The 24,427-nt window shown below is 38.0% G+C and overlaps 1 protein-coding gene and 1 long non-coding RNA gene across 2 annotated transcripts in view; one reads left to right on the forward strand and one right to left on the reverse strand.

Moving 5' to 3' along the window:
- LOC121313466 (putative Polycomb group protein ASXL3) overlaps positions 1–1,464 on the reverse strand; it is a 58,166-nt gene extending 56,702 nt beyond the window's left edge. Inside the window, exon 1 of the mRNA XM_041246039.1 lies at positions 1,281–1,464. Within this exon, the coding sequence (XP_041101973.1) occupies positions 1,281–1,334 (54 nt within the window). The 5' untranslated portion in view covers positions 1,335–1,464. The remainder of the gene's footprint in view (positions 1–1,280) is intronic.
- Positions 1,465–4,905: 3,441 nt separating this feature from the next.
- LOC121313476 lies at positions 4,906–19,009 on the forward strand. Its single transcript, XR_005949995.1, has 3 exons — positions 4,906–4,992; positions 15,573–15,674; positions 18,755–19,009. It is a non-coding gene; the product is annotated as an uncharacterized LOC121313476 (long non-coding RNA).
- The last annotated feature ends 5,418 nt before the right edge of the window (positions 19,010–24,427 follow it).

A 24,427-nucleotide genomic window follows, 5' to 3' on the forward strand; every position in this document is an offset into this window, starting at 1 on the left:
GTAATCCCCAATCAACCTTGCTATGATTTGGGGAGTAAACCAATAGATAGCTTACGCAGTTATTGGTATATACATATACTTGACAATCAGTAATTCATGCTTTTAACTTTGAGTGCTTTTAGACTGCTTTAAACTATGCTGTTAGTCTTTAAATTAGAGGGTAATTCCTGTCAAAATAAAATAATTTCCAGTTTTCACCTTGGCACATATACAATCCCTTCCCTTAATGTTACAATGCTGTTCAGTGGGTTGCAATTTGCTCCTCCCTTTTTTGCTAACCTCCTTAAAACGTTTTGGTACACCAGACAATATAGCAATCTACTTACTAACATGAATACTGAATACAAAATATGTATTTCATTAATTTGGGGGAAATATAATTTAGTTAACTATACAAGTATATAAATAACCCCCACCCACAAAAATTCATTAAAAAAAAAGTATTGGTGATGTAGGTGTTATTTAAGATTACATGTCATTAAAAAAATTACAGAGGTTAAATTGTATTTGCATAACGAAAACAATGGTAAAGTCTACAAATTAATCTACTTAGGGAACTAACTGCATTGCATTTATTACTGCTTTTAAAATTATTTAACGTGATTATTTTTTAGCTAAAAACGAAATAAGATTAATATCGGCGGCCCAAGCTAACAGGGGCTCTGTTTGTAACCACAATCCAATCGTTCGTTACTAATCGACTACTAGTTTAAAACTAACGCAGAACACATTCAAAAAAGTTATGCCCATTCAAACTGCATTACTGGACTGTTTCTAATCCATGCATATTTCACAAGGGTAGAAATCAAGTCGCATATTCACCAGCAGTAACGGGAAATGCTGTTACAGCAAACCCCCGTTTTGTTTGCAGCATTTTTAAAGATGCGACACTTGCATTTAAAAGATCGGGAATGCAGTTCACTGTTTTCCATCTTTTCCCCAAAACAAAGCCAAAGACCACAACAACCACCCCCAAACCTGCGTGATTTGTGGAGCTTCCTCCTCCTCCTCCTATGTTGTAACGGGGAAAAGCCAACCTGACTTTTGGATACTAATCATCTCCCTCTCTCCCTCTCTCGCCCTCTCTCTCTCTCTCTCTCTCTCTCTCTCTCTCTCTCTCTCTCTCTCTCTCTCTCTCTCTCTCTCTCTCTCTCATCATCTCTCTCTCTCTCTCTCTCTCTCTCTCTCTCTCTCTCTCTCTCTCTCTCTCTCTCTCTCTCTCTCTCTCTCACACACACACACACACACACGTTCCTCGAAAGGAAAAGCTAGCTACTTACCAAGCGGGCAGCCTCTGCCCAGGTGCGATCCTTTTTCTTCCGTTTGTCCTTCATCTCTGTATTTCATGGGTAAAGCAGCAGTTTGTGCGAGGTTTTAGATGGCAAGGCGACTGAGACAATGACACACTGACATACTGACACACACAATACCGTCCCCAAGACCTCTCCGCTGCAGCTGACAGCTGGGGACAACAATACACACTGACGTCACCCGGGGAAACAGACAACATTCTCACTACACACTTCCGCAATCTCGCGAGGTCACCGTTTGCCATCAACGCGAGAGAATGCTTAAAAGCGTTTTCATTTAAGAACAGCAACCCCTTTTTCCTACATGTCTTCTTTCTAGAAAGCCGTGGTTCCCAGGAGTGCAGAATCTGCTCTAGTATGCTCAGTGGGTAACATTGTTTCAACGTGATAGAAACATTCCACGTTTTCTGCCCTTGAAGTAATCATAACTTTAGACTTACAGTATAAACAACTAGTTTTGTGAAATTATCAGGACTATTTTTACTTTTAGAATAAAACTTGCGCATAGGGCAGCCAACTTTCATTGTGGCAAAATTTTGGTAAACCGAGACCCAATGTGTCATGCAGTTCAAGATGAAATTACAAGTGTTTTTTGTTTGTTTGTTTGTTTTTGGTGTGTAGTTGTTTTCACAAAATTTGTATGCAAGCACAACACATGCATTATTATTATTATTATTATTATTATTATTATTATTATTATTAATAAGAAAAAACCTTCAATCTTTATATGCCAAATGGAAACTTCGGCACTAGAGTGTCTCTTTATTGCCTAGATACCAGACGCGCTGTGTCACCCTGGAAGACAATAAAGCGGAGGTATCCGAAGATAAACAGGGAAACGGAATGTATGTGGTTAAAACTGATTCTTTTTTATTTCGGCAGTTTGTAAGTATGGGTGTCGCGTCATAAGTATACCTTGTTAGGCTGGAAACTATTCCGTTTCAGAGTTTGTCTCGGTTACTTGCTGTTTGTTAACGCGGAAAGGCAGGTAATGTGTGTTAAGGTTTTCTTTTTTACAAACATGGCGATTACTGTTAAATTAGGTTTTGATTTGGAGTTAGTTAATCTTGAGTTGAAAAATCTTCTTAGCACTATACCACCATTAAGTAAAATTAAAAAATAAAATTAAATCCAGTGTACGTCCAGTAACTGAACCAACTGTTAAAGCGTATTGAAAGCATGGTATAGATAAGCACTGTAGAGAGGTACGATAAAGCATATTCATAATAGTGGCAAACCTGGGTTAACTACGGTAACTATGAGTCTATCCATGGGAAAAGCGTGGTAAAACTGCATAGATACCGTGGTAAAATTAAAGTGATACGGTACGATTAAAGTGATGTTTTGGGTGTAGTATTTTGTGTGGTTATTTCGTTTTAATTGCAAAACGTAATGAGCATCACACCAGTGGCAATGTTGTGATAGATTTCAATGAACAACATGAATTGAAACAAATTAAGAAGCAATAGAGAATGCACACTTTAAATGGAAGCACATGCAAAACTTAACAAACAATAACGTTAAATAATCAACAATAAAACAGGCAATAGTTCAGACACCACACAATGGATATTTTATGTCAAGATTTTATCATCAAATTTTGGTGATTTAATACTTAACAATACAATGAACAATTTGACATGGAAACATGTGCAACATAAAAAACACTTTAAGGTGAGTTAAAATGTTCTTAGATACTCATTCCCTACGAAATGCCTTTTAATTTAAAAATTCAGCAAAAGCAATCAGTGGTCCTGGCATGTTGGCTTTAATAGCAACAGATACTTTTTTTTCCCCATTTAAGCCTGGTGAGGGGGAGTCTTAAAAAATTAGTTAAGTTTAAGACCAGGCTCAAATTAAGACTTTTTGTGCAACGGGTCTTATTTATTTTCGTCTTAAATTGTTAGGCATTTTTAAGCCCATCTTGCTTGTTTGGTTGTTAGTTGATTGTTGATCCCAGAATCTCATAAAGCAACTTCTTGAAGGATCACAAGTTGTCGGCTTCATCAACATTACTGGGAGTTGGTTCCAGTCTCTCACGATTCTCGGTGTAAACAAGTGCCTCCTATTTTCTGCTCTGAATGACCCTTTATCTAATCTCCATTAGCTTTCTGGAAATCTAAATAAACCATGTCATATGCTTTGCAATTATCCATTATCGATGTTGCATCCTCAAAAAAATCAAGCAGGTTAGTTAGACACAATCTCCTCTTCCTAAAACCATGATGACTGTATCCCAAGATACTGTTACTATACAGGTAATTTAAAATTTTGGATCTTATTATAGTTTCCATAAGTTTACATATAATAGAAGTCAGGCTTATTGGTCTGTATTTACCTGGTTCGGTTTTGTCTCCGTTTTTGTGGATGGGTATTACGTTTGCAATTCTCCAGTCTGTTGGTACAATCCCTGTATTATTCTGAGGAAACAAGTAGAGCAGAAATCAAAATGTATCAGGAAACTATATTAGGTTTACCAGGCTTCCCGGGAGAACTGGGATTGTCACTGTTTTCAGCATTCATTTTCTGTCTCGGTCAGAAACAGTAAAATTGTCCCGGTTTTGCTTTTGTATTATTATTTATTTGTTTGTTTGTTTGTTTGTTTCAGTACAGAACTTTATTGGTGTGCTCAGCAAGTTAACAGCAGAGTAATGTGTGTTAGTGCCACTCAAAAACGAATTAATGAATCCAGCTCAAAGTGTTCACACTAAAGTACTGTTTCATTGGGCTTCATGCGTACAAACACTATTAAAATAGTCCGGTTAAAGTTCCTAGCAGCACAATGGACTATGAGACGTAACATGACATTATCCCACCATGTGCTGTGTTTTATGGTTACAACCTGGGAAATATGGAGCAGATGTCACCAAGTACAGATATCAATTTGGTTTGATTTTGGCATCTGATCACGTCGCTCCATAATCCACCGTTTTACAAAGTCTCAGAAATTGTATACGGTACAGCAGTATTGATATTTGTTCACAACTCCTTCAGGCATCTGTTCTGAGCAATGTATTTGTAATGCCCACATGCCAAAACATATCAGAAAGCATTTGGGGATATTGGAGGATACACAAAAAAAGTAGTTCACACTTTGGACAAACCGCACTACCTGATGCGATTTAACTTAGAACTGAACTTGAGACTACCTCCTAAGGTGGTCTTGAGTCCGGTTCTCGAGTACGGTATTAAACATTGCGTAGTGTAACCGCTAACTGTATTTAGCACTTTTAAGCCAGTTTAAAGGCAACTAATACGGTTTAAAGACATAGTGTGGACAGGGCCTAAAACGTGTTATACATCAATAGCTGCTATCTTTCAATATGACTTGATCATAAGCAGGCTCTTGTGATATATTACATTATAAAACGGCAAGATTAGAGGGAGTAATCTCATTGGCTAACAAGTGTTCTGAACTATGCAAATATGTCACCATACCAGCACAGTTGGTAAAATCTGCAAGCCAGTGGCTTTGCCTTGTGCCAAACACCAACCCTAGTCATGCAGATACTCTAATATGTCATGTGTTTTTGCTTTCTTGTATACTTTAATCCAATTCTCATTAATAACAAAATACTGGTACATTTCTTTCTTACAGGTTGTTGAAAGTCATTGCATTGCAAAATGTCTGATGCAAAATTACTTACATTTCCTTCAAAGGGGGAGGAATCTCATTTACAAAGTAAGTCTTGATACTGCATAAATGCATAGTTTAGAAAATATATATATATATATATATATATATATATATATATATATATATATATATGTATATATATATATATATATATATATATATATATATATATATATATATATATATATATATATATATATATATATATAGCAGGGATATATAGAGTTAAAAAATTCCTCCCTGCTAAATCCATGTGAGAATGCACTGTGGGTGAACGGGCTAATTGTTTTAATTGTTTAGTGATTTAGTTAGTCCCCTGCACCTGGTGATAATTATAAATTGGAGCCAGGTGCAGAGTATTTAAGAGAGGTAGCCAGACTGTTCTAGGCTGCTGAGTGAAGAGCCTGTCTGTGTGTGTGTCCAGTCATATTGAAGAGAGTGTTGAGAGAAGGCCGTTTGTGTTTTGGTGTTTGCCAGGTAAACGGCTTAGCCATCCTGAGTATTAGTTAGCTTCCCAGTGATGTTTAGTTAGAGCTGCAAAGAGAGCTAGGTGTTTTATTTCTGTTTGTTTAATTTCATTTGTGTTTATTAAAAGTGTGTAAGCGCTAAAAAACTAAATTTTCTGTGTTGGGTCTGGTCTTAAAGGGGCAATGAACCGTTAAAGAGGAGCAATCTTTCTATATATATATATATATATATATATATATATATATATCATTTAATAAGTAAATTGTAAAATTCAAGTAAAATTTTTTATTCATTCGGGAAACGATTAGCCCTTGGAGAAATAGTTCGGAAAGTATAAAGCCTTCTATTTTAAAGATACCATGAACCGTTGTACAACAACGTGGTCATACATAAAAGTTTCATCCATTGACATTAATAATAAATTTACAATTGTGACTGAAAGAATTTCCGTAAAGGCATTGTTCCATGTCAGATCTATTATTTTCTACTATTATGGTTGATCAATTAAAAAATGAAGATCTAAAGGCAAATGTATTACATTTAGATGTAAAATATTTAATAAAACAGCAATTTGTTATCCATATTATCAAAATAGAACCATTTTAATATATACAAAAACACTGTTCATTTTGAAAGAAAGTAATAAGAAAGCTACTGTGTCCATTAATATCAAAACTGAATCTCCTTGATAGCACTGCATATTGTGCTCTGTTTCACAAGGAACATCTGATTCAATTTAAAAACCTAAAGAGTCTGACTTGTACTTCTCATGCTGATAACCTTTTATGTTTTGCTTATGCAGCAATATTTGTTTTGAATGCTTCTGAAAGCTCACCTGGTGGTTAAATACGCCTCAGTGGTCATGTGGTTCTTTTATAAAAGCCACTATATACAACCAACTATGATTCTACAAAGTATTTAAATGGGTCATGACCCTGATCCATAATATGGTAGGTGGTCACCAGTTGATTATCATGTTTAATTATCATCAGAGAAATTGGGGATGGGAATCAGCAGTAAAGTTCATTCTCAAGACTGGCCCATAGTCATTAATTTTGAATTTTGGGAAACATCAGTAAGTAGTGTGTTAGATAAGGAAGTACCTGCCAACTGAGCCCCTACTAACAGTCTGTCAGATCAATGTTGGCATAGAAACAGATCCAGTGATGAATCACCATTCAACAAAAGGGCTAAAGGGGAACGAGGAATAGATTTCCCAAGTATAGTGAATAAAGGTGAACAAACTCTATCCCAGAATATAACCACATCCGGACATTCCCAAATCATATGAAAAAAACTGCCTATGGCACCCTGAGGACGAAGCACACACAACAGGGTATTAGAGTTTCATTTGGAATCATCTCCGAGGGTTAGATATATTCTGTGAATAAAATTGAAATGGATCAGCTGGTGATTAGGGTTTTTGGAAGCACAGCATAAATTATCCCATACAGTATCCCAGCAAATATCTACATTTGCAGAAGTTATCAATCGAGTCTTAATAAATCCCATTTGATCATGATGGATTAATTTGGTCATTTAAGTCTATGAGAGATCACCTTTGCATATAATTTAGCATTCATGCTTCTCGACAATAGAGTGCGATAACTAGCACAGAGAGAGGGGTCGTTCTGATGCTTCAGCAATACAGGTATAATAGCAGCAGGGCCGGATTAAGAGTAATAGGGGCCCGTGGCTGTTATAATTTTGCGGGCCCCTCTTCGCATATTAAATTCCTTCCCTTTACTATTTTAGTACCACCACACTTGATTAAAATTAATGTCAAATTATTCAGTCTTAGCTGATCCATATTTGACTTGATTTGATGTTTGAATTAAAAATGACCATTTGCCTACAGTATTAGTTACTGCTAATATCAAATAAAAAGTGGGAAATGCAAGCTGCAGACTCTTCTCCCCCTAAGCCCTCCCACCCTTGGCCAGTTGTGCGCCGACCCTGGGGAGCTTCCATCCACGGTCAGCAGTGGAATAGCCTGGACTCGAACTGGCGATGTTCATTCTATAGGGCGCACCCTGCACTCCACGCAGAGCGCCTTTAACGGATATGCCACTCGGAAGCCTCTAAACTGTCTCATCGTAAAAGCAAGTTTTCTGTAAATGTGTTGTCCTTATCTTACTGTGACAAAGTGCCCGCCCCTGTGTGTATTATCTGTTATGTGTTGCGTGTGGTGTGTTTAAATGTTGGCGTATAGACATTGGTACACAGGATATAAACGGGTCTGTGTAACACGAGTGTTTAAAAATGTATATGTGTATTTAGGCACGAGGATTGCACAGCACTTCACGTGCAAGTAAAATGTAGTAATATGTGAGCACGGGGAATTGCACTTTTTAATTCACGTGCTGGGATTCAAGTGAATAATTAATTGGTAATTGAATCCCAGCACAACAGTATATATAGATGCACGTTGTCACATACTGGTGGTTGGGGGTTCGGGAGTGGAGAACGGGAGAGAGAGAGAGAGAAAGAGATAGATAGATAAGTGTAACTATAAATCTCAATTGTTTGTGTAGCGTTCGTCCACTCTGTGTTTTGTCCGTGTCTATTCGTTTTGTTTGTCTGTTTATTTTGGCGCGAAGTGCCGTGTCCTGTGTTTTCATGTTTATTTAAACCTTTTATTTTGTAATAAACCGGCGCCAACAGGCGTCTTCATCATTTCATTTCACATCATCGTCTTTGTATATTTCATTCCTTCCTGGTTCTGACGCCGCCTACTTGGCCATCTCTGTGACAATTACGAATTCTCTTAATTAAAGTTAGGACTTGCCCCTAACTCACATTGGCCAGGTTTCCATGCAGCTTAGAAAGTCGTCACTCTCTACAGTCATTATTTATGTGATGTTCCGCAGAACTACCAAGCACATTCCACATATACGGGAAGTACGTGTCTAAAACATTGTACAATTTCAAATGCAGGTTTAATTGCCTTTTCATGCTAAAAAGCCATACATTTGGACAACGCAACACTGGAAAAATCTGGAAATCGCAAATTACACTTGTAAGCAGAGAAAATCCTGTTTGTGACGTAGCTCTGCGCAACTTTCTGCTATAACTGAAAGCCATGCCAAGTAATCCTATTGGCAGGTGTGGCAAAGTGGTTAGTTAGGTACGGGTGTAGGAGTTATGCAGTGTGCAATGATTAAACAGACAGTGGTAATCCGATCAGAAAATAGATTTAATTTGTAATCCAGGTCTGGTGACCAAACAATAGTTACAGGCAATACAAACATGTGTATTGCACTGTTCAAAACAAAGGGTTTGCAGCCCCAAATAATAAACACAGTCCTGTTACAAACACAATACACAAACAAGGTCACCAGTCCTGGGTGCGTGCTGTAGTGCTTGTGGTGCTGTTACAAGTGACACAGGTGGAGTACTGTCTGGGTTTGTGCTGGCCACTGGCGACAGCTCCAGACGTGTAAGCCATCTACTAATAATAATAATAAACAAATAGAGACAAAACAAACAAACACTCACAATACAATTTCACAATTCACAGGTCCTTCCAGGTTCTTTTTTTAACCAAAACAAAGGAACAGATTACGTTGCTTCGTCCCCTTTTTGTACTGCTATACATGACACCTTGGTAAACGATTGTAGCTGCTTCTCCAATCCGTAGCTGCCACATTGTTTCCCTTCTGGGTTGATGAGTTAGTGCAACGAAGCTCTGCCTCTTTCTAAATGACCGACTTCCTCTTAACCTGGGAATAAATTGTCAGGCTAAACAGTCCAGGGTACTCTGTTCCCGTTACTTAGCACCCTCACAGGTCGGGAGGGAGATTTACCACCAAGAGTCATTGTCTTTCTGTTACATATCCCACTGCTCAGAGTGGAGCCGAAGAAACACTCGGCTGAATCTACCTTTCCCCATTACTCCCCCTTCCCGGGAAAAATAATATGCATTTTGTTGGTCTTTCCCTGCATGATGTACCAGTGATTGCTGTTCTTCATTGTACTTAACCACTTGAGTGGGGCGTGGTCTGTGACGAGATCAAATGAATGTCCCAGCAGGTAATACCGTAAAGAGTGAGTAGCCCATTTAATGGCTAAACACTCTTTTTCGACCATGGAGTAGTTGCGCTCCTGAGGGAGCATCTTTTTGCTGATGTACAGTACGGTACAGTACTACTACATCTACCTTTTGGGACAAGAGTGCACCCAAACCAGCATCTGACGTATCAGTGTGGAGGATGAATCTTTTGATGAAATCAGGTGTGATGAGAGTGTAGGCCTGGCACAGTCGATGCTGAATAGTATCAAACATCCCCTGATATTCTACTGACCATTTAATTATATTTGGTGCACTCGTTTTGGTGAGGTTGACTAAAGGGTTAACCACTATGGCATACTCGGGGATAAAGCGGCGGTAATAACCAGCTAACCCCAATAGTGACCTCACCTGAGTCTTGGTTTTGGGGATTGCCGCATTGACCAAAGCCTGGATTTTGTTGACCACAGGTTTCTCCCTTCCATTCCCCATTAAAAATCCCAAATATTGAGTCTCTGCCTTGGCAAGCGCACATTTTCTCAAGTTAGCTGTCAGCCGAGCTACCCTTAGAGACTGAAGAATGGCATTAACCTAGCCAAATGCTTTTGCCTGGTGGAGCTGTTTGTAACCACACGGTCAATATACGCTGCCTAGGGATGAAATGATAGTAAATTGCCACTATACAAATAGTTGAGAGCCCACTCTTTCATGGTACACCAATTATCACAATAGTAGCGGTTATTATTCAACTACTTTTATTAACTGAATAAAAAGAAAAAAACAACAAGTTATGTCTTTTTTCACTATGGGATATGGTCTGCAACACAAGGAAGCTACAGACTTTAAAAAAGAGAAAGATTCTAGCAAGAATGAAAAAACTTACAAGCACACAGGTGGAAGAATAATAATCTTAATGAAATTGTCCTTATATTACCATCGTTAATAGTTGCAAAAAATGAGCCCTTTGTTTAAGTCTGTCAAAATCATTAAATTTTTTCCTCCTGCTTTATTTACACATTTTATTTATTTAAATGCACTTAGAAACAGTACATAATTACATAATATGAAGCATCTGTATTTCTTTCAATACATTTAAAGTACTTGCTTTACACACATACTGCTAACTATTCTCTTTTTTTTTACAAATAGTCTGCAAAATAAATAAATTATTTTGTACTATACAACCAGTAAGTATGGAATAGAGTTATCAATACTGTTATCAACTTTACCCGAGGTAGCCTGTTTTTCTGGTGGCATAATAGCCTAAAACGTGTACATTTTGCTGAACGTATTGAAATTATATACTGATAATTGAGGGTGGAACGGAGGACAGTATAGGGAAAAAAAAAGTATGTTATTGAAGTGACCTTGCTTGTTGATTGCTGATTAACTCCACTGGGTGTTAAGTACAGAAGAGCCTGTTTGAAGTTAAGAACATAAGAACATAAGAAAGTTTACAAATGAGAGGAGGCCATTCGGCCCATCTTGCTCGTTTGGTTGTTAGTAGCTTACTGATCCCAAAATCTCATCAAGTAGCTTCTTGAAGGATCCCAGGGTGTCAGCTTCAACAACATTACTGGGGAGTTGATTCCAGACCCTCACAATTCTCTGTGTAAAAAAGTGCCTCCTATTTTCTGTTCTGAATGCCCCTTTGTCTAATCTCCATTTGTGACCCCTGGGTCGACACTGTCAATACCTTTTAGAATTTTGAATGCTTGAATTAGATTGCCACGTAGTCTTCTTTGTTCAAGACTGAACAGATTCAATTCTTTTAGCCTGTCTGCATATGACATGCCTTTTAAGCCCGGAATAATTCTGGTCGCTCTTCTTTGCACTCTTTCTAGAGCAGCAATATCTTTTTTATAGTGAGGTGACCAGAACTGCACACAATATTCAAGATGAGGTCTTACTAGTGCATTGTACAGTTTTAACATTACTTCCCTTGATTTAAATTCAACACTTTTCACAATGTATCCGAGCATCTTGTTAGCCTTTTTTATAGCTTCCCCACATTGTCTAGATGAAGACATTTCTGAGTCAACAAAAACTCCTAGGTCTTTTTCATAGATTCCTTCTCCAATTTCAGTATCTCCCATATGATATTTATAATGTACATTTTTATTTCCTGCGTGCAGTACCTTACATTTTTCTCTATTAAATGTCATTTGCTATGTGTCTGCCCAGTTCTGTGTACTCTTTCTGCGTACTTTCTTTTTGGTCCTTTTTTAATGCTCTGTAAAGTGCCTTGTTTCGCTGAATATTTTTTTAAATTGATCTATTAAACCATTTTGGCAATTTAGTTTTACATTTAGATTTGTCTACTTTAGGGATGTAATTGTTTTGCGCCTCTAGTACTACATTTTTGAAGAACAACCATCCTTCTTCTGTGGGTGTTTTTTCTATTTTACTCCAATGTACTTCTGTTAGTCTCTGTTTCATACCTTCATAGTTTGCTTTTCTAAAATTGTAAACCTTAGCTTTAGTCATTACTTTTGGGGTTTTAAAAAACACTTCAAATGAGACCATGTTGTGGTCTGAGTTTGCCAGTGGTTCTCTGACCTCTGTTTTAGTTATTCTATCTTCGTTATTTGAAAAGACTAAATCAAGGCATGCCTCCCCTCTAGTCCGTGCCTTGACAAATTGTGTTAGGAAGCAGTCATTTGTCATTTCCACCATTTCTATTTCATCCTTCGTGCTACCCACTGGGTTTTCCCATTTTATATGGGGGAAGTTGAAATCCCCCATTAGTATGGCTTCTCCTTTGCTACACGCATTTCTAATGTCATTGTATAACAGATTATTTTGCTCACCGTCTGAATCTGGTGGTCTATAGCATGCTCCTATTATTATGCCCTTTGAATTTTTGTCCGTTATTCTGACCCATATTGATTCGGTTTTATTTTCTTTGTCCAGGTTTAACACCTGGGCTTCAAGACTGTTTCTTATGTATAGCGCTACCCCTCCTCCTCTTCTGTCCTGCCTGTCTTTCCTATACAGTGTATACCCACAAATATTATATTCATCCCCATCACTCTCAGACAACCACGTTTCTGTAACACCTATCACATCATAGTTACCTGTTAGTGCAGTAGCTTCAAGTTCTTGAATTTTGTTTCTGATACTTCTAGCATTTAGATAAATGCATTTAATGGTTGTCTTACCTGAGTTGTTGTTCTTGTTTTGATGCGGTCTCCCTTCTGTTTTTTTGTTGATTTCTCCCCCCTTCCTTTCTAGTTTAAATGCTTCTGAACCTGCTCGAGGATCTTTTCTCCAAGTAGACTGGTTCCCTTGTTATTTAAGCGCAGTCCATCCCGTCTATACAGATAGTCCTTGTTGTAGAATGTGGTCCAATGATCAAGATAGGTGAAGCCTTCCCGTGTGCACCACATCTTCAGCCATACGTTTTGATTAATTATTTCCAGCTGTCCATATGGTCCTTTGCAAGGTGCCGGTAGTATACCAGAAAATACCACAGTTTTGGTTTTCTCTTTTAATTTCCTTCCTAGCTCTCTGAATTTGTTTTGCAGGGATTTTGGTCTGTCTCTTCCAATGTTGTTTGTACCGATGTGGACGACTACTACCGGGTCGTCTCCTGTTCGTTCTAGGAGCCTGTCCACGTTCTCAGTGATGTGCTTGACCGAGGCTCCCGGAAGGCAGCACACTGTTGTAGTAAGGGGGTCCAAACTGCGAATTTAACTTGCTGTGTTTCTCAATATGGAGTCCCCAACAATCATGACCTCCCCTCTTTTTGCTGTCTGGTCACCACTGTCAATGGGGTCCTGGATGTTGTTCCTTTCATTCTCTTGTTGTTGGTTCTGCTCATCAAAATTCTGAAGTGACTCAAATTTGTTGGTTGTTTCTGGTTATTTCTGGTGGTTGTGTTTGAGGAAGTTTTTTTTTTCCCCTGCTTCTGCCTAACTGAACCCAGCTGTTCTGACCTTCTATCTCCCTGGTGGCTTTCAGTCTGTTAGGGGTGATGCAGACTTCCATGAATTTTGGGTGTGCCAGTTCCTCAAGATCCTGTTGCTGTCTCACTTCTTCCAGCTCTATTTCTAGCATACTTACTAGTTTATGCAAATCCTGGATCGTGCTGCACTTTACGCACACTTGGTTTAGCTCCGCTGGGTTTTCTCGGATTTCCCACATCAAGCAGGTGTCACAGATTACTGGCTTGAAGACCATGTTGAGGTTTTTTTTTTAAGTTTAGTTTCTTCTGCAGCCATCAACCTGCTTCTAAACTGCTCTGTACTTTTCCACGCCTGTACTTCTCCCACTCGCTGTCGCTTCCACTCGCTGTCACTGGGAAGTTGTTCCTGTTGTTCCTGTTTTCGTTGTTTTCGTTATTGTGCTTTTGCCACATTCTGCAGATTGGATGTTAAGGTCACTTTATTCCAGTGTAAATTGTTGAGGGATGCCAGAGCTCTTATTCTCCTTTGAAGAGTAAAATACTCTTTCATATAAGGTAAATTGTAATTAGTGGCTACTGTCATCTAGCAGTTTTTCCAAAGTACAGGAGCTGCTGAATGAAAAGTGTGTCCTGCTGTTTTTTTTTTTTTTAAACTTCAAGTGCCTAATTTAATGTGTCTGCCTTAAACTTATCTTCAGGCTAGAAAACATATCCAAATTGATGTGTACAAACTCCATTGCATTTTGTTTTTGCTTCACAGCAGCTGATCTTACCATAAATGTTTTTAAAAAGTATGTTCCCCTGACTTTAACTGTTAAACTACCGCAACAATATAGTTTGTACAGTAGTGTAGTATCACCCTCAGAAATGTGTAGGAATTTCCATCACCAAACGTTTTCTTTACAACATCATCTATCATTGAGATAACTACTGTATATCATGCTGTGCAGCAAGTATCTGCCCATCTAAATCTGTTATTGAGTGTACAATGATTTTGTTTTAGCTTCACAAATAAATTAGTTGTTGTAAACAGTCCTAGATAGAGTTTACATTTTGAACATTAAATCAAAACCCTCTAACAAATTTAAACCAATATCAGTAGAGAGATATGCCATTTGATTAACCTACCAGGTTTATTCAGAATAAAAAATGATAGATCTCATGGAAGTTTGAATCTAATCAGTATTCATTGCAGAAAATGTCAATCTTAGTTTTTGGTTGACATTTGTACTATAATCTCCTAATTACTCAAATTCATGTGACCCATATTATAGTAAAGGTTAATGAAAATGTTCAAGAAAAATATGGAAGGATGTATTGGTATTATACAGTGTACTTATTTAATGTGGATAACGCCTTTTTTTGTAGATTTTACATTCTTCTTTAATCACTAAATGTTGACATTTGTGCTGTTTTATGTGTATAATAATCTAGCACATACCTGTACAAGTTTCTATGTCCATTTTGTGTTGTATGATGCTGAATATTGAAAAAATAGTTGTACTGTATGTACTTTTCTTACATTGTTTGAGTGGATGCGTAATACATTATTGCTTGAAACTGTAATTGCTTGTCATTACCATACCAGACTATCTTCAATCTATCAGTGTGTGTGTGTATATATATATATACACACACACATATACACACACACACACACACACACACACACACACACACACACACACACACACACACACACACACTCTCTCTCTGCTGTGCAGAAGTTGTTGTCCATCCATCAAGTCAAAGCAGCTTTGATCATTGTTCCATAGTCCAATTTCTGTGTTGTGCATATTTTAGCCTCTTAGTCTTGTTCCCTTTTCTTAACAGAGGCATTCTTCCTGCAACACATCATTTAAGTCCTGATTTCAAGAGTGATTTCGTACTGCTAATTTGATGGACAAGGACACCTGTGCCTTCTGCATTCTGTTGTCACTTCAACGCTTGTCTTCTTTCTATTCTTTAAGAATATTATCTTCAAGTATTGCTCATCCTTGTTAGACAGCTTTTTGGGTCTTCCAGTCCTGGGTTTGTCAATTACAGAAGATGTTTCTCTGTACCTGTTGATTATGCTTTGGATACCACCCCATGAAAATTGAGTGATGTGAGCTATTTCACTCAATGTTTTTCTTTCTTTATGCAATTCAAGGTTGTTATAATAGTAGAAAACACTAGACTTTTGCACAGCAATGTGTGTGTGTGTGTATATATTTGAGAGTAGCATTTTTATATTTGCAGATGAAGGCAGGAAAGGTTTATCAATGGTGCTGGTGCCTTCGCTGCCAAAGGCCGAGGCCACTGCTGGCAATTTTCGAAGTCAACAACAGAACATAGTCAGTGGTGAGTACTTAACATACTCAATTATAATCTGAACGATCTTCTTTCAGCTGCTTTTGAGGATAGTAACTGATGGAAATGTGTAGTTTCTTGATCTAAAGTCACACATGGTTTTAAGCCTCTGCAATTATTCTGACAGTTTTAGAGTTAAAAAAAAAAAAAAAAAAAAAAAAAAAAAAAAAACTGTTTTGGATTATTTTGCTCATTTTTTTAAGGCTCTGCCTCAGAAAACGAAGTGTAAAAGTCGAATTGTTACTATTAACTGCAAACTCATATCTTTATTTATTTAATAAGGAAGCGTAACTTCAGCTGAATTTACTGCTGTAAATTTTTATGTAGATTGTGCAGCTACTGATGCTTATTTGTAGTATTTACCTGCCATAGTAACTCATGTTAGTGTGAATTTATACCAGCATCTGTTACCAAGTCTACATATTTGATTTTTTTTGGTATTTCTAGCAAAAAGACCACAATGACATTGAACAACATTGAAATGTTTGATAATTCAATAGTCTCCTTAAAATGTTGACTTGCAAACAACTAACATTGTTCTTAAGATGGGTTTATACTTGCTTCTGTTTAGTGGTTGTCTGTTCGTGGAAGATTGCTGTTCTGCTGTTAGCCTGTTTTTGACCTTATATTATGGTACCTTTATAATTTCCCATGTACTTAAAATGCGCAACTTCATCCTGACAGCTATGGCTTTGTAACCTACTTTTTCTATCTGCCTCTATTCTGTGACCTTTTGATGAACAGGAACTGATCATTCTTTGAGCTGTGACATTGTGATGAGTAACTGTAACAGCAACTTCTAAAAGATGGATAAGCAGGCATATTTACTCTTGGCTCTTTGCTAAAGTTCACTGTTCCAGAGCTGATGTTGAATAAAAGGTGGAATGCCACAGTTATATTGACACCGTTATGTGTTTGATATTGGAATGCAGTTCAGTTTTAATGTTATATTTATTTCATTAATGCAATGGTTTAACCATGAAAAATTCAGAAATATGTTTAACAGAATTCACCCTTACATGCTTTACTTTTTATATAACTAAACATCTTTGGCCCTAGAATTATCTGTATGAATTACATACAGCAAGCTTGTCAGGGTTGGTAGTTAAAGGCTAATGTTAACTTTCATGGCTGTATCTTTTATTGTACTTGAGATTACATTTTTTCTGTTTTGATGTTGAAGGAAAATATGGCATGTCAGTCATGTTCTATTGAGGTTTTTGATACTGGAATGTTGTATTTCTTTCATGAATGCAATGTATTAGCTATTTAAACCCTCTGAAACCAGAGCCCTGTACATATAGTAAATATGGACTGGAAAGGAGGGCTATAGTTGAAAATTATTGACCTGAGGGAAGACTTTTGTTACTGACTCGAGTCTGCAGTACATATTTAATATATGAATCAGTCAAAAAAATAAGCAAGGCAGGGTTGGATAGTAAATACAATGTTATATATTTGTTTAAGTACAGCTGTAGCGTTAGAGTGGATCACAATATCATTCTGTGTATGAAATTAACAGAAATGGAATATATATATTGGTTTCTGGTGACAAGCTCACCCAGTCAGAAAGAATGCTTTTAAAAAAGAGTCATAAACTAACTGCGGGACAAGTGTTTCCTCTTCCCACCCCGTCGTTGAATGAATCATTTGGCACCACTAGTATTTTGCACAAGGCAAACCAGACAGTTTTGGGTGCTTTGACACCTCAGACAGAAAACAGTCCATCTCATAAATCCAGCCAACAGGGGGCAAACCAATTGAGAACAAGGGACCATCTCTGAACGAGAATGACAAATGAGAAACACACCACGTGGACTCGGGCACAGCCCAAAATAAACCAACTGACCACTCACAGGGTGGAAGTGAGTATCACTGCAATCGTGCAACTTTCAAGGGGTGTGCTTCCCATACAGCTGCTTCCCACACTAGGAAAGCGCCCACACTAGAAACAGAACTCCAGGCAAGAAGCGAGCTCCTCCTAGAAACAGCACTCCAGACAAGGAGAGCGCCACAGACTAGAAACAGCTCTCCAGGCAAGAAGCGAGCTCCACACACTAGAAACAACACTCCAGGCAAGAGAGCTCCACAGACTAGAAATAGCTGCCCAGGCAAAAAGCGAGCTGCACACACTAGAAACAGCACTCCAGGCAAGAAGCGAGCTGCACACACTAGAAACAGCACTCCAGGCAAGAAGTGAGCTCCACACACTAGAAACAGCACTCCAGGCAAGAAGCGAGCTGCACACACTAGAAACATCACTCCAGGCAAGAAGCGAGCTGCACACACTAGAAACATCACTCCAGGCAAGAAGCGAGCTGCACACACTAGAAACAGCACTCCAGAAGGATGCCGATTCTGTGAAATTAGTTCCCTTCAGGCAGTTACTTAGTGAAGCCCAACAGACATATTTTGCATCACTGAAACTAAAGACCATGATGGACTTTCTCAAGGTTCAAAAGAACAACATGCGGCTAATAGTTTAAAAAAGCTGTTATGAAAAGAAAAAAAAAACACTTGTTGTTATTCATTCGTTCTAGTCACACTCAATGCTACCTCATTTCTCCATGGATTTCACACATCCGTGGACCTATGTCCCCCCAAAGCACATGGATAGAGTTCAAGTGTATATGTATATGCTTATATAGACCTATGGTAAGGACTTCAGGAGCTACAGTGCAAAATATAATCTGTCACATGATGGTGTTTTTATGAATCATAAGACAGATTTTAAAAAAGAAAACTTAATATATACATAATGTAGGCTACTATATTAATTTGTAACACCGCTGTTCTCCAACCCCATTGTCAGTAAATATACAAATATATAAAAGAATGTTGATTTGATGAAGCAAGGCTGCAAACAATACCTACTTATCTATGTGTATTGTGTGTGTGTGTGTGTGTGTGTGTTTGTGTAGGCTATATTCTGAATATTAGTATTACATTGTGCCACAAAAGATGCTTTGTATTTGTACACAAAAAACATGAATATCTGCTTTTAATTCCATATGTTTTAGTGGAAGGATTTATGGCATTCATTTAGAATTTCAATGTACACTGTATTTCAGGTGTGAAGAATGATTTCTTTTTGGTCTGTTCCACCAGACGTCGTAGCTGTGATTTGGTAAACACTCCACCTTGTATTAACAAAGCTAATCTCCTCATTCATGAGCTTGAAAGAAAAACTGAAGGCTGGTTTCAACAGGTATGATTACAAATAAGTAAATATGGCAGTATAGTATTCATTCAGGACCAAGAACTGCATTTATAATCAGGTTAGGGCAAAAAGGTCAGATGAAGTGATTTCTATTCTGGTTGCACAAGAGGGAAAAATATAGGAGATCAATAATTAAGTGGAATTAACTTAGAATTCCCTTTATCACAGTAGTGCCCATTGTTAAACTTGACTGCAGTATACCATGTCAAAAGCATAAAGTCCAGATTAAAATGCATGCTTGGGTATTGTAGGGAAAAAAACAAAAAAACAAAAAAACAAAAAACAAACCATGGTAAAGTGCAACAAACGTGTTAAATAAGCATGGGAAAATCATGGTAAACTGCAACATTACTGTGCAAATTGACATTGAATGAATAAATAATGGACACAACACAATTTATATGAAATCACCACCTAGAATTATGAAATGTGTCCTTTTTTAATAGCCTGGTGGTTTTAAGTCAAATACAATTTTCACATAAACAGTAACTTATTCAGGTTCCTTTTGTTAACTGTACCAGTATAATTAGTGCAGAGCGCCATAATCCTGCTGTTTCCACTCTTGGGTTAAAACAACTTTGATAAATAAGATAACATTAGCATTATCCAATTATGACATTGTTTAGCTGAATAACAAATTATCTTAAATTCAGGTATTTGTGTTACATCCAGCACAACAGTGAAAATTTATTAAGCATCACATAAAACTTGTGTGATGCTCAATGTATTAGACTGATACAATTTGTGTTTGGTTCCACATCTCCAATTGGAAATATTATATACCCCTGCGGAAAAGTGTATCTGTGACATATGACTGACAGATGCCTAATCGGTCCCGAGCTGTTATCTGGATTGCTCCCGTTGCATTTTCAAACCTGGTCCTGGGGACTCCTGTGTCTGCTGGTTTTCATAAGAACATAAGAAAGGTTACAAACAAGAGGAGGCCATTCAGCCGATCTTGCTCATTTGGTTGTTAGTAGCCTATTGATCCCAGAATTTTATCAAGCTGCTTCTTGAAGGATCCCAGAGTGGCAGCTTCAGCAACATTAATGGGCAGTTGGTTCCATAAAAATCTGCTCAATTAGACCTTTTTACTTTCCAACTGAGCTCTCAATTACTTAACTAGTCCCTTAATTGAACTGATAACTTTTTTATTCAGTTTTTCTCCTCCCTTCCCTCTCGCGCTGTAGTCAGAGAATTGTAAGTGCTTCAATATCCGCCATTGTCAATTACAGCCCAGCAGCCCTGTCTGTGGCCGCAATTTAAATAAGACAGAAGAAGGGGTTGTGTTTTAATTAGCGAGTGTATTTAGGTGTACTAAATTGGCACATCAGTGTTTTACACCTTTTGAAAATAAGATGGTATTTGCAAAATAGAACTAATTACGGACTTCAATTGCTTAACAAACTGTAATGAGAGTGCATTTTTATAAAGCGTACATGCTGAAATACCATTGCACAACTGACATATAGGTCTTTTGAAAGTACAGTTTGCCACATATCAGGTGTTGCAAAGGTGTTTTGTGACCTGTTTTTTATTTTGCCCCTTCTGAAAATCAGGCTGTATGTGAGAAAATGTATTTTGGGTGAGTAAAATGCATATTACCTTGAAGTCATTAGTACTTTCAATAAATACTGTACATAGCATAAAAAACATTGCATAAGTCGATTTTCTAGGCATTTTTGCAGGACCTTTAAAAAGGGGGCGGAGCGACTAATACGCCAGTGCAACATATTGTGACGGTGTGTCTAATATTAAACTACTGTACCAGTGCCACAATGGGTTTACTACAACCATGGTTATGGCCTGGCTCACACATACTTAACTGTCAACAACCTGATTTATTTTTTCAGGATCTACGGCATTCATGTTGCTAGGTAGAAACACAAAACCACTATTCTAATTAAACGTTTACATTTTTTACCCTCAATACCCTTACCCATTTTAAATTTTAAACACAAGCTTTCAGGCTCTTGACTGACCTCCTCTTGACCCAGATGCCTGCGTACGTGGAGAAAAAAATTAGTGGTTAAAGTTATCATCCTTCGGAATATGAAAATGTCACAGCTATACTGCTTCACTGTTAACACAATAGCTGTTAGTCTCTATGAATTTCCTTATTCCCACCTGTAACAGGGGGTCTTAGTACCTGCTACTTTTATTGTGGGTGTCCGCTGCTTTTATTGAATTATATTAAAACCTCCGTTCTTGGCCCAGTACCCAAGACTTGAACAAGACGTGGGTGAAAGAGAAACTAAAAAGATATCATAACAATTGCTACTCATGCTGGCTTGAAACCAGCACGATACTTGTTCAATTGAGTGTTGGTTCCTTATCTGTTTTATCTATTTATATTGGCTATTGTGCCGTTTTGTTTGTTCAAATGTTTTTTTTTTTTGTTGTTGTTTAAACCTTTTTATTTCTAATTAAATATGTGTGCCACAGCGCTTTCATTTACCCCAGTGCTGTCTGAGTGCCAATTACTTCCTGGTCTGATGTAACAACACAAGCTGTCCATGACATGCATAAAAGTTAGAAAGTGTGCAATCTATAGTATGTCATGTATTCTCATTTCTCTATCAGCACGTCCTATAAACACACAAGTGTGTTCAGTGCTGACACGTAATTCCTCCAATTGTATCATTCAAACATTATATTGTTAGTTTTTGTGCAAAATTCACATTCGATTCTTGAATTGATTGGTGACCAAACAGAAAATAGAAAAAGCTGTACATGTGTGAGGATAGTAGTTCCAAATTAAAAATAAAAAAAAAACGATTTTTGCACTGGAAGCCCAGCATATACATATTTTTGTTGTAAATTCTATTAAGCGATATTTTATTTCAAAGTTCTGAATGAGTTGTTTATTTGTTTTTTATTTAGAATGTTACACCATGGACTTATAGAAAATCATCACAAAATATTTTTTTGAATGTTTTTTGCTTTAAGATCTTGGATATCTGAATACATCTTTATTCAAGTATCTGCAATATTAGTTAAAGAAGAATAGAGCCACAGGGACTTGTTCTCTTTGAGAGGCTTCACTTCTTAGACACTCAGAGGCAAAGCTGTTAAAAAATACATTTTAAACAATAATGAAATAAAAATCATAATGATGTAACAACTTCTGTAATACTTCAAGGTTGTTCTTTTGGCATCAACATGTGTTTTTTTTTTTTTTTTTTTTTTTTTTTTTTTTTTTTTTTTAATTAAATACAGTATTTTTAATTTACAAATAAAATTAATTACCGTGGTTAAATAATCTAAATAAGATTCCCTAAATCGGTTCTGGCCTGGTTTTTTTGGCCTGGGGTTTATGGTCTTGTGCGGAAGTATGTATCGGAGTGTCCTGAATGTCAATTAGCTGCCCCTAAGTCAGTTCGCCCCGCACCTCTGGTTCCACTTCCAATTATTGGGGTACCGTTTGAAAGGATTGGTGTAGATTTAGTAGGCCCTCTGGAGGGAACAGAGTCAGGATATCGGTATATTTTAGTAGTAGTGGACTACGCAACGAGATATCCAGAAGCTGTTCCCTTACGCTCTATGAATGCAGTAGCTGTAGCGAATGAATTGGTAAAAATATTCTCTAGGGTGGGAATCCCGAAAGAAATTCTCACTGATCAGGGCACTAATTTTATGTCAGACTGTATTCAGCAACTATATAAATTATTGAAAATCCGTTCAATTAGAACCTCAGTTTTTCATCCTCAAACGGATGGGCTTGTTGAACGATTTAATCAGACTTTGAAAAATATGTTGCGCCGCTTTGTAGATCAAGAAAAACGCAATTGGGCTAAACTGCTTCCCTACTTGCTCTTTGCAGTTCGTGAGGTACCACAATCCTCAACGGGGTTTTCCCCGTTTGAGCTCTTGTACGGTCGGCAGCCGCGGGGTATCTTGGATCTCATAAGAGAAGGCTGGGAAGAACAGTCAAAGGAGTCTAAAAATGTAGTAAAATATGTGTTGCAGTTACGCGATCGCTTAGAATTAGTCGGTCGATTGGCACATGACAATCTCAAAGCGGCACAGCAGAAGCAGCAACAAAGCTACAATAAAAATGCAAGAATTCGGAACTTTCGACCTGGAGATAAAGTGTTGTTATTGTTGCCCTCATCGGAATCTAAGTTGTTTGCTAAATGGCAGGGTCCCTTTCAGGTTATTCGAGCAATTGGTAAAGTCAATTATGAGATCCGACAGCCTGGGCGTCGGAAAGAAAGTCAAATTTATCATGTTAATCTCCTGAAACCGTGGAAAGAACGGGAAGTCCATTTTATATCTCCTGTACAGGAGGGAGAGGATTTTGGACCCTCAATTGAGCCAGAGTCAGCAATTGAGGTCCCGATGGGGGAACAATTAACTCCTGATCAGCGTGAAGAGGTAAGCAATCTAATTAATATGTTCAGTGATGTGTTTTCTAACGTGCCTGGAAGAACGCATTTGATCGAACATGCTATTATCACTCCGCCAGGTCTAAGAGTTAGACAGAGACCGTATCGCATTCCAGAGAGTCGGAGAGATTCTGTTCGAAGGGAGGTGGAGTGTATGTTGAAACTTGGGGTAATTGAACCTTCCCGAAGCGAGTGGTGTAGCCCAATAGTACCAATAGACAAGCCAGATGGGTCACTACGATTATGTATCGATTTTAGGAGGGTGAATGCTATCTCCAAGTTTGATGCATATCCCATGCCTCGAGTAGATGAACTCTTAGACAAGCTGGGGCAAGCTCGGTTTATTTCAACTCTGGATCTGACGAAAGGATATTGGCAAATTCCATTAACGAAAGCCTCTCGTGAGAAAACGGCATTTTCAACCCCAGAGGGTCTTTTTCAATTTTGTACTATGCCGTTCGGACTTCATGGAGCGCCTGCTACTTTTCAGAGACTAATGGACAGGGTTTTACAACCTCATCGAGAGTATGCAGCTGCGTATATCGATGATGTAGTCATTTATAGTTCTTCCTGGAGAGAACATTTGACTAGATTAGAAGCCGTCTTACAGTCTCTGAGGAGGGCGGGGCTCACAGCGAACATGGCAAAGTGCGCTATTGGAAAAGAAGAAACAAAATATTTAGGTTTCATAATGGGTAAGGGTAGAGTGAAACCGTTGGTTTCAAAAGTCCAGGCTTTGTTGGATTCACCGGTACCTACCACGAAAACCCAGGTGAGATCACTGTTAGGGTTGGCTGGTTATTACCGCCGCTTTATTCCACACTTTTCCACTATAGCCGCCCCTCTCACTGATCTCACTAAAAAGAACGCTCCAAATAAAATTAAGTGGAGTGCAGAGTGTCAGACAGCCTTTGAATCTATTAAAACTAATTTGAGTCAGGCCCCAGCATTAATAAGCCCGGATTTCAGCCGAGAGTTCGTCCTGCAGACAGATGCATCGCAGACTGGTCTGGGGGCGGTTCTGTCCCAGGAGAGAGATGGTATAGAACACCCGATACTATGCATCAGTCGGAAGTTACTGCCCAGAGAACAGAGGTATTCGGTAGTGGAGAAAGTATGCTTGGCAGTGAAATGGG

Source organism: Polyodon spathula, chromosome 3 (genome assembly GCF_017654505.1).
Source record: "Polyodon spathula isolate WHYD16114869_AA chromosome 3, ASM1765450v1, whole genome shotgun sequence".
NCBI classification, from domain to species: domain Eukaryota; kingdom Metazoa; phylum Chordata; class Actinopteri; order Acipenseriformes; family Polyodontidae; genus Polyodon; species Polyodon spathula.